At 38.6% G+C, this 11,021-nt stretch overlaps 1 protein-coding gene across 1 annotated transcript; it reads right to left on the reverse strand.

Annotated features, from left to right (window-relative positions):
- Positions 1-4,964: 4,964 nt before the first annotated feature.
- zgc:113531 (VWC domain-containing protein) lies at positions 4,965-10,937 on the reverse strand. Its single transcript, XM_012882728.3, has 3 exons — positions 10,390-10,937; positions 8,489-8,618; positions 4,965-6,545 (listed from the first exon to the last, which is right to left on the reverse strand). The coding sequence occupies exons 1-3, from the start codon at positions 10,756-10,758 to the stop codon at positions 6,355-6,357; spliced, it is 690 nt and encodes a 229-aa protein (XP_012738182.2). The 5' UTR covers positions 10,759-10,937; the 3' UTR covers positions 4,965-6,354.
- Between the last annotated feature and the right edge of the window lie 84 nt (positions 10,938-11,021).

An 11,021-nucleotide genomic window follows, 5' to 3' on the forward strand; every position in this document is an offset into this window, starting at 1 on the left:
TGTCTGTATCTTTATTTTCTCTAATCACTGCTTCTCAGCACACGTCCCCATTTGTGAGTCTTTCCAGCTCCCTCCCCTCTCCTCCTCCTCTCTCCTCTCTCCGCTGCCCATTCGCCTCTTCTCTATTCTCCCTGTTGCCTGGGGTTTGCCTCTTTTTCTTATTATTTAGCAGTATTTCTGGTGCTTTTCTCTGTTCTCTGACGACAAGTGGTCAGCACGTTTCTGTATTAAAACTGTTTACGGCAGTATTACAGATTAGTTCACATCTGTTGCATGCCCTGCTTTATAGTCATTGTTGAGGATGGGAGGCCATTTTTCTAAGGAGTCGGTTTGTAATGCAGATACAATTTTTTGTTTCATTGTTGTTTTTGTGGTTATGAGCACTGGTAATGATAAATGGTGAGACAATTTAAAGGGTCACTTCAACAACGGCAAGCTTTTTAACAGTTTGGTGACTTCAAAGTCACGGTTTCTCTATTTTTAAACCCTAAAGTCTTAAATCACATCATCAATGTTAAGTGCAATGATATTTTGTGCAATCATTATATTGCTAGTTTTGGTCAGTATTGGTAGTTTTTGTATGTACCTAACTGCATAAAAAAGCTTCACAACAATGGTATTGTATGAGGCTACTATTCAAAGATCCAAGCACTGGTCTCAAAATTTAGCGGCTTTTTAAAGAGCAGCAAAACGACAAATTTATGATTCTTTTAAACGAGCCATTTGAACTGCAGTGTGAGGCAACACGCAGGGGTAGGAGCGAAAGCCAAAGAAAACTTCAGTCACTCTGCCATTTTCTCTCCTAATTACATTAACAAGATTTTAAACTCTAGGAACACAAACCTCTGACTGAAAGATGTAGCGATTTGAAACACTGGTATGTTGATACCGATAACCTGCCCCTGCCCCGTTGGCTGCCATCCTGATTGGTGTTATGCTGCGTTCGCTTTGATTTGGAAGATAAAGCTCCGATCTGAGAATGACATCACACCCGAGTATGTACGAGCTGCAAATCAAGCATCCAGTAATCCGAGCTAAAGGTTGCGATTAGTGCCTGGCTTACCACTAGCAATGCAAGTCAATGACGTTTTTCCTTCAGTTTAATGTATTTAAAAGCTAATGGTTCACAAATAGATATACAGAAATGTTAAAGCAATTGGTTTGTTGTGGTACAAACATTTTTCTCCTGCGTCTTTGACCACGTTTTATATGTATGGTGGCCATATTGGATGTTGGACATCTGCAGTCGTTTGGTTTAAATTTTGTAACTTGAAACTTTAAAATTCCAGTTTCTGATTTCTGTGTTTGATTTGTGGCAGATGACACATCCTAATTGGGCACTTTCTAGTTGCACATTGAAAAATCTGTGAGATTTGCACATTTTTTGGGGAGGCTTTTGGGTTTCGTTGGTCTTTTTTTTCTTCTATATATTCATTCAAATGCTGAAAGAACATTTTCACTAATTGAGGTTGCGTGGGATTACAGTGGAAACCAGATAATTATACATTTTGTATAAAAAAAAAAAAACACAGGACCTTTTTGTCCTTACTGCTTGACGTTAAATCAGACTGAACTTTTCACATTTTATGTAAGGTAGGATTACCAAAATTATTTCTGTTTGAGAAATTCCGGAATAATGAGAGGAAAATTATGAATAGTATTATTTTCTCAAAAGTCAGAAGTTTATTTACATTTCCTTATTATTGAGTTGACTTGCTTTTTAAACAGTAGGATTTCAGTCAAACATTTTAGATATCCTTGCAAGGCTTTCCCACAGTAGTTTCCTGGAATTTTGGAACAATCTTGGACAGATTAGGTGACTGATTTGCCAACACAAACCATTTCAGCTCTACTTTCTACGGGACTGAGATCAGGGCTTTGGGATCGCCACTCCAAAACAGTGACTTCTGTTTCTTGTCACATTGGAAGCATCATTTATTCCATTTGTGTCTTGAACAGTTGCTTTAATATTTCCTTATAATGTACCTTCCCTACGATGCCATCTATTTTGTGAAGTGCACCAGTCCCTCCTGGAGAAAAAGATCCAGACAGTGGTATACTGATGCCCCCATACTTCACAGTTTGTAGGGTGTTCTTAGGCTTAGAAGCTTCTCCCCTTTTCTTCCAAATGTAACAATAATGCCCAAACCATTTTAGTTTCATCAGAGAACAAAATGTTTCCTTTTTGAACAGTAGGATTGCTGGACATTTCCATGTTGTCTATACTTGCATATAATTGCTTGAACAGATGAACATGGCATGGGTGAAGCAAAGGTTTTGGAGGTTCCACAATTCTGTCCCTGGTATTCGTGCTAATTTCCCTATGAATTCACATATGGAAGCATTGTATTGTCACCTTAATTCACTTTCACATCTGTGTGTTTTCACTGTTTTGGACTGGCGACCTGTCCAGGGTGTACTCCGCCTCTCACACGATAACAGCACCCCCACAAACCTGCATGGATGAGCTGGTATGGACCAGTTTATGGATGGATGGATGGATGGATGTATGTGTGTTTCCAATTACCTCAAATGTTATGAATTAACCAATCGGATATTTGCAAAGTGATCACGTCACCGATTAGATTTTCCCAAATTGTATTAAAAGTATAAAAAATCATGGCTTAAGTAAACTTCTGACTTTGAAGATAAGATTATTGTAAATATTTCTAAAAAAAAAATCTCTCATTATTTTAGCTTTCATTGAAATGATTTTTAGTTGGCTTAGATTTGTTAGTGCAGCAGTGATAATGAATTTGAACTCAGACACTGCTCCATGACGTACGTCTTTCCAAGTTGTTATTACCGTTTCAGGTGCACTGCCGTTTGTTTTTAGGACAAGAAACGCCAAAATTACGACTTCTAAGTCCAACACCCTATTACTCCAGTCCTCTGGTTTCCATCTCATGGTGAAAACCACAGCATCCTCCCAAATTACAAGTAGAGGGCAATTTTTCAACAAATTTTACAATTAATTTGTTTTAGCGCCCCCTAACCAAACCCTAACTTCATCAACGCTATTCTGATAAACCAACTGAAACCTTTGGTCGGATTAACGACAGGATGTGAGAAATGTAGCTGGAAAGAAGGGCCCCAGTGTGCATAAACTCTGCCATGCCTCACCAAGATCCATAACCAACATATTTAGCAACAAATCTATTTTAAATGTGGCCTCTGCTTATCACAACTCTGGTGGTTAAAGTGTTTGAAACCCATCTTCACGTGCACTCTTTGCTCTTCGGCTGCTGACAGCCAACAAAGTCTTCAGGCCCGGAGACGTTTCTAAAGTTTTACTGTACCTATGGCTTTTTTGTACATTGAATGTTGAAAATGTTATATCTTATATAGAATGCATTATGTCATATCAAACCTACTTTTTCTATACAGTTAATAAATCTGATGGTAAAGATTGTATGTTGGTGTGTTTTTTCATGTCTACTTCAAGCTACAAACAGATACATTTTTACATCTGGTCAGAAGTTAGCTGGAGGATTTTTTGTGTGTAAATAATGGCAATATCCTGCTTTCTCACAAATGACTTGATCCAGTTGCTGTTTGGACCCACATGAAATTAAGCTGGTTTTAGTTTTGGGGGGCAACGACGATAGTCCTTATTTATTTATTCCTCCATTTTTTCTTCTGTTGTTCTTTTCAGGTTTTCAGCTGTCAGCAGGTAACTCTTCTGTCAAAACAGGTCAAGCAAGGCAGAACCACACATGTTTAAAGGGTTTGAGAAGATGTTTTAATTCAGATTGTTTAAAATGTTTTTGTTTTTTTCTGGAACTGGATCTTGGTAACAGTGAGACCCAAATCCCTTCCCTTTCATTTCAGCCAGAGGATTTACACCTAATTGAAGTTGCACCCAAAACAGCAAGGTATTTGGGGAACTAGCTTTTTGATAGTTAATGTTTCAACTGGGTTACATAACTCTGTTTATTTTACATTGCTCCAGGGCCAATTATCCTCGCATAGAGTGAGTTGTAGACTGTAGCTTTATCCAGATATAACACAATGTGCCAACTAGGACAGATGTAATAATTGGTTCACTCCTGACATTCAGGGTTATGTGCTGAAACATTTCTGGAATTCTCTCCAATGTCTTGTTAAAGAAGCTATACCTCGATTTATTAAGGAAAATTATTTTTACACAATGTTAATAACAACTGACTAATTGATTGCTTGATCAAGCGAGTCCAGGCTTTTTTTTTTTTTTAGTAGGAATAAGCAGTGAACTGGGGACAAACTTGGACGACATTCCGCTGCCAATTGCTCAATGATTGCACTGATCATTCGCATAAGAAATAATAATTTCTTATATGAATGGTCAGACTTAAGACAGGGAAGGAGGTTTCCCTTTCAGCTAGATCAACATAGAATGATTTTAATCACGACATGTTATGATCATGTGTTCAAAGCTCACACCTTAAAGCTGATTGAGAATCTGTGCAAGGCTTGAAAATGGATGTTCAGAGATGCACTCCATCCAGTCTGACTCAAATTCAGTAGTTTTGCAAACAAGAATTGGCAAAGATTTCAGTTTCTTCATGTGCAAAGCTGTTAAAGACAAAGACCAAGGAACCTGCAGCTGTAATTGCAACAAAAGTTGGTTCTACAGAGTACTGACTCAGGAGGGCTGAATATAAATGCATGACATATTTATTAGATGTGCAATTGTAGTAGATTGAATCATGTGTCATTTTCTTTCCACTTCACAAACGTACACTATTTTGTCTTGATCCACCTAAAAATCCCAATTAGAATACACTGTGATTTGGCGGTTACATAGCCACAAAATGTGAAACGTCATAAGGGGTGTGATTACTACTGCATTGTAACTTGTGACTTGCAAAAGTTGACTTCTTAAAGATAACTTTTTATAAAGACAATGAACCAAATTAGATAAAAAAAAAAACTGAAGAGGACTGAAGTAAGAAAAAAACTAAACAAAAAACCTAAAGAGATTGTTATGACTCACAGTGTAACACCATTTATTTAAAATATCCCAACAAAATGCATGGATGTTGTAACAGGACAAAATGTGCAAGGAGTATAATTACTTTTGATAAAAGATGAACTACTTAATTGTTGTAAAATCAAACATAGGCAACCCTACAGACTACTGACCTTGGGCTTATACAAATTTAGATGTTTGCTCTTATAACTGTATTTAAAACTACATAAACATTTACTTAGTTGGGTTTTACTATTTTTCACTAATCATGAAAAAACACATTGATGGAGTTGATTTCAGACTTCACGGTATGATAAATGTCTACTTCCTTGCTTTTTCTGGTATCTAGAGCAACTTATATGTTCTTTTAAACATCAAACCGTGATATTTGGGGCTGTTAGACTGGATTAATCCCCACTAGATACAGATTATATAATGTACAGTTTATTACCTATACTGGATAGAGGGCTCAGGACCTAATGCTTTCCTTTGGCATAGAATAAAATTACCTCTCAGAAAAATAATAAAATATGAGGATCCAGAGGTCCAGGAGGAACCCAGTAGAAGAAAGGCAGTTAGAAAGTGGAGTTTGGTTTCTTTTAAATATACCTTATGATTAAGGTAGCAAGTTCCTGGAATAGATGTTGCAGCAAATCACATCATTACATCTTTTAGGTAATAAGAAATTACTGATAACTGCTGTAAACTGTGGAAATATCAATGTTTCTACACAATCTAACCCTATCTGCTGCACAGCGTACCTGCCCAAGAAGAGAAACATTTAAATATTTCCATGCTTAAAAATGTTGCGCGTTTACTACTATACTCCCATTAATTATTTTCTTGTTTATTTTTCTAGTTTTTGCTATAAGGTTGATTCAACTAGCAATAAGTCAGTTACACTATCTTGCTGTTTAGTCGTTATGACAGTGCTTAAATCTACCTCCTGGGTAAATGAGGACTAGAGCAAAGGAGCCATAAAGCTCTTGTTTTTTTTTTCGCCTTCTGATAAAAGAAAAACTGTCTCAACATCTAAGCAACTTTGTAAAAAGCAGAAATATAACTCTCATTGAGATTTGCTATAGCTGGAAAGAAGTACAGGTAAAAAAGTAGAAATGCTATCAAACTTTGAACCTCTGTATTTTTTGACCTATAGCTGCTAAATCAGTGAGTAAAGTTGTTGGATGAAGTCTCAACTTTTCTTCTTTACGTGATGTCAAATTTGATTGAAGACCTTGTTACATTCAAATGTTGGGTGAGTTATCCCCATCTCCTCTGCAGATTCTCCGTCCTCGTGTGGCTGTGCGAAATCTTCGGGGATAAAAGAACCAAAGGATAAACTGTGAAGCTCACCAGCCATCACTGAATACGCATTTTAAGATAACCGCTGGTGCCGTGGAGATTCAGTATGCCGCGGTGGGCGCCTGCTGAGGCGTGCAGTTTTTGAGGCGGGAACAGGTGGCGACGCGATTTCCCTCCCAGTAGCCGGCGTCCTGGCCGTCGTGACATCGGCACTTGGTGCAGGAGTCGACCCACACCGGCTCTCCTGCAGGTATCACTTGACTGCGGGATGCATCCGTGTAGCAGTTGGGACCTGCAGGGAGCAGAGAGGAGTGAAACAGAGGGGAGTGCCCTGCAAAAGTATTCACACCCTTTGACCTTTTTCCCCCCATTTTGTCACGTTATAACCACAAACTTCAGACAACAGTTTTGAAATCTTGCCACAAGTTTAATTTAATTTATGTCAGGAATTTAACTGGGCCAGTCAAGGACATGAATATGTGCAGATGTAAACAAGAGAAGTCTAAACGTTTAGTCAGGTGGGTCAAGAGAGTCAAGGCAAAAATACTCACAGGTGACTAAATAAATAAATAAATAAACAATTCTTATTGTTATTACTAATGATAATACTAATAATTACTATTATTATCATTCATAATAATAATAGTAATACTAATATATATATATATATATATATATATATATATATATATATATATATATATATATATATATATATATATATATATATATATACACAATTTATTATTTTTTTAATTTTGCAACATAGGTTGGGTAAAATAGTGTAGATCATAAAACTTAAAAATGCTTTTGCTTGTTTGCCTATTTAAAAGAAGGACATCCAGTTTGCATATTTCTTGAGGTTTTCTGTTTTCTTGGCCAAGAAAAGATGAGTCTGTATAAATTTAATACATTAAGTAAAAGCAGATTTGGGTGCACTCAACTCCACTTGTGAAAAAAAAGACTGTGGATAAATGTTGTCCTATTTACTATGAAATAAAAAGGTAAGCAAAATGTGTGGTGATAAAAAAAGATGAATTCTTTGTGTTGTACTTAGCGTTTTCCATCGTAAGAAGGTTTGGATTTGTTTGTGAAAATGTTGCCCTAATCTAAAACAAGTCTCCAACCCTGTGCTTGTGGGCAAAAGTACCATTCTTAAATATTGGCCAGGGGGCGCACACAATCAGACAGCTGACCTTAGGACACCACTGATCATTACATCATTCTTGCTCTGGCTCTATGTTTAGGGTTGATTTCCACTGGAAGGTGAAGATCCTCTCCAGTGTCCAGTCTTTTACAGAGCATTACTATGAATTTACCTTCATCTATTTTCACATCAACTCTGAGCAGCTTCCCTCTCCCAGCTGAAACAAAGCATCCCGAGCGCATGATGGTGCCCCTTCTATGTTTCACCGTGAAGATTGTGTGTATCGTTTTTTGTATGTTCCCTAAATGACGTGTGGCAAACTCCAAACAGGACTACTTCTACCTTTCTTCTTGACACTCCAGAAAGGCCGGGTTTTTAAGAGCGCAAGCTATATGTAATGCCAACAGATTCTCTCACCTGAGTGGGTCTCTGCAGCTCCTCCAGAGTTACCGTGGTCCTCTTAGCTGCTTCTCAGATAAACGCCCTCCCTGCCCTAACTGTCAGTTTAGACGGACAGCCACATCTTGGTAGTGTGCATGCAGTACTCCTCAGTTTTAGATGATTTATTGAAGAGAGCTCAATGAGATGTTTAAAGCTTGGGATGTTGTTTTATAACCTAAACCCACTTTAAACTTCTCCACAACCTTATACCTGACATATCTGCTGTGTTCTTTGGTCCCAGCGATGCCGTTTGCCCACTAATGTTCTCTAAGAAACCTCTTATGCCTTCACAGAACACTATGCTGAGGTTAAATTACACAAAAGTTTCCTCCATTTACTTGTCAATTACTACAGATAGTTGATTTCTGAAGGCAGTTGTACTGGTATGAGAGCACAGGCCGTTGAGTACAAATGTAAGCCACATGTTTTTAGATATCCATTTATTAAGAATAAATGTAAACCCTGTACTATTTTCCTCTCACTTGATAATCTTAATAAAATGTATTAAGGTTTGTGTTTCTAATTTGACGAAATGTGAAACAGTACTAGGAATTAAAAAACCTTTGCAAAGCACTTTGCTGCAACCAATCAAAGAGTGCTATGGCTGCTATGTTTGCTTGTTGTTCGTTTGTTTTATCCCAACATACCCTCCTTGCATTCCGGGCAGCACTTCCCAGGCTGGTACACAGGATTGACACATGGTGGCGGGGCGCAGTCTGCCACCAGACAGCGGGCGATGCCATCGCTGTCACAAGTGCACTGCTCACATTCTGATGGCTAGAACAAACAGCGTGATGTCACACTTCCTCCTGAGGCGCTGACGCAAAAAAAAAAAAAAAAAATCTCATGGTGTTTCAAAAGGGGGCGCCATGTACCTCTGATTATCTGCTGCATGTTCATGGCACACACTGAGTACAAACTGATATTCTAGCAAGCTTTTGGAATATTTTGCTCTTCATTTAGTGGCAGCATGGAGACAAATGCATTTAGGTACACTGTGGATGTTTACTGTAATAAACAAAGAAACTACACGAAAGCTATAACTAAAGTCCTTTTTCATCTGTATCTGGTTTAGTTCGGGCAAAGGTTGCTTTGTTGAGCCGTATGGCCATTTTTCAATTGTGTTGCATGTCCATAACAAACATTAATCTAGCATTGTTTTGCTGCTCATCAAAATAATACTTAGGCTCTGATTTTGCATCAGTGATGCTATATTGGAGAGCAGGGGGATTTTATATGCATACTAGTTTTTAATGGTCAAAAGTTAAGAGGGGAATAAAGAATAAATTATTGAACTCTAACTAATATTTTCATGTTTGTGCTTCAATACGCTTCACTTTAAAAAATACATACCAAACTCCCAACCCCCACAGACCTATGATAGCCAGAGATCTGAATGGCCAACTTTTTACTTGGTCAGCTCTGATCTGGGTGGGGGGGTGGCCTCTATCATATCGTTTTATCGTTATTGCTAAATATTTCTTATCCATATAAGAATTCTGTTTATCTTGACAATGACGAATTCCAACTAGTGGTTTCTGAAATATCCCAAATTGTCAGGATTATAATTTTTTGCTATTTTATTCACTGTTAGTTTCTTAAATGCACCAATACATATAAATAAATAAAAAACATCTAATTAAATACAGCTACTTTGTGCAGTTTGGTGATTTAAAAAAAGTCACACTTCTTTATATAACTAGACCCCTTATTAAACATATTTCAAATTTATAATTCAAATGTATATAACATTACATTTTTAGGACAGTATTTGTGTTTATTGGGCTAAATCACCTGCAGTCACAGCAACGTAGTTACCTTAAAAGCTGCAAGATCTGTCAAAAATCTTTTATCCTAATTTTTTAGCATTACTACAATAGTACCACAATGTATTGTGATAAACCTTTAAGTCCATATCGCCCACCACTACTCTGATCAAGGTTTTGGTAGGTCAAATGCTATAAAATCTGAAATTTTTTCCCCTAACCATTATGCAACAAAACTAAAACCTCCAACTTATATTTAGCTTTATAGGGTGTTTAAAGCACTTTGCCCAACAGTTGTAAAGTGCTATACAACATTCAGTTGAGAATTAGTCAACAGCATGTGCTTTAATTTATTTTATTTTCAATAAAAAAAATACAGGCTATAAAAGATAGGGATAATCTTTATTAATTCCACTATTTTCTGATTCAAAACTATACCTTGATTGAAGAAACTGCTACTCTTTTTTTTATGCGTCTAGTATTAACTCGAATCTTAATCAGCAAGTCAAGCCTAAAAGAAAACTGGAAATCGGCGCATCTTTATGAGGATTCTGTAAGTGTGAAACCCCAAGGATCACTAGTGGGCCCCCACCTGGTTGGCCCCTCCCTGCACACATTTATGGATGCGCCTCTGCATAAATTAGGGTATGCACGGTTTAATGTGGTATTGACTATTGTGCGCCAAAAAAAATAATAAAGCAACTTTGGAGCAGTCTTGCGCCTACATTTTGATCTAATTTCTATTACCCAATCACATTCTGAACCCGTGTGTCGTGTCTTACCTGGAAATCCCGTCCCAGCTCATAGACCACCCCCCGGTACTCGCAGCCGATCTTCTCGCACCTGGGGCAGCAGTCGGTGGGGTAATGGCTCACATGGATGCAGGCGGCAGGGAGGGACGTGCACTCGGTGCGGGCGCACACGGCGCCCTCGGCGGTGCACTCGCACTGGGTGCAGTGGTCGGAGTCCAAGAAGTACCACTCGCCCACGTAGTAAATGCTGCCGTTGGCCTCGCAGGTGCTCTCCTGTTGCCCTGCGAGCGAGGAGCCCAGAGCGGCCTGCGCGCAGAGCAACAGAGCCCAGAGCGCCGGGCACAAGCTGCGCTGCTGCTGCTGGCGCACGCTGCGGCGCTCCCTGCAAACCTGTGCCATTATGATTCCGCTCTTACCTCTGTCTTCTCCAAAATAGAAACTTAGCGGAAATGCAATGTAAAATGTACTCCAGCGGGCTTTTGGGGAGACAATGGTCGGTTCACATCTTTAATAACCCCCAAATCCGTGCACGTCCCTTCTGTGCTCCCTGGTCTCTGTAAAATGCCCGAAGGGAGTGAAGAGCCGGGCTCTTAAAAGTGGGAAAGTTTCACAGCAAGTCCCTCCCCTTCTATAATAATACAGGAAAACGGAGCGCAGGTGGG

The sequence above is a fragment of the Fundulus heteroclitus genome, chromosome 6, assembly GCF_011125445.2.
Source record: "Fundulus heteroclitus isolate FHET01 chromosome 6, MU-UCD_Fhet_4.1, whole genome shotgun sequence".
NCBI classification, from domain to species: domain Eukaryota; kingdom Metazoa; phylum Chordata; class Actinopteri; order Cyprinodontiformes; family Fundulidae; genus Fundulus; species Fundulus heteroclitus.

Bases quoted from the DNA above. Each gene is read 5' to 3' on its own strand.
- zgc:113531 (XM_012882728.3), bottom strand. From the start codon at position 10,758: ATGGCACAGGTTTGCAGGGAGCGCCGCAGCGTGCGCCAGCAGCAGCAG. The intron at 8,619-10,389 runs GTAAGACACGAC...TGTTTGTTCTAG, and splicing joins AGCTGGGACGGGATTTCCAG to CCATCAGAATGTGAGCAGTG. The intron at 6,546-8,488 runs GTATGTTGGGAT...TGCTCCCTGCAG, and splicing joins CTGCCCGGAATGCAAGGAGG to GTCCCAACTGCTACACGGAT.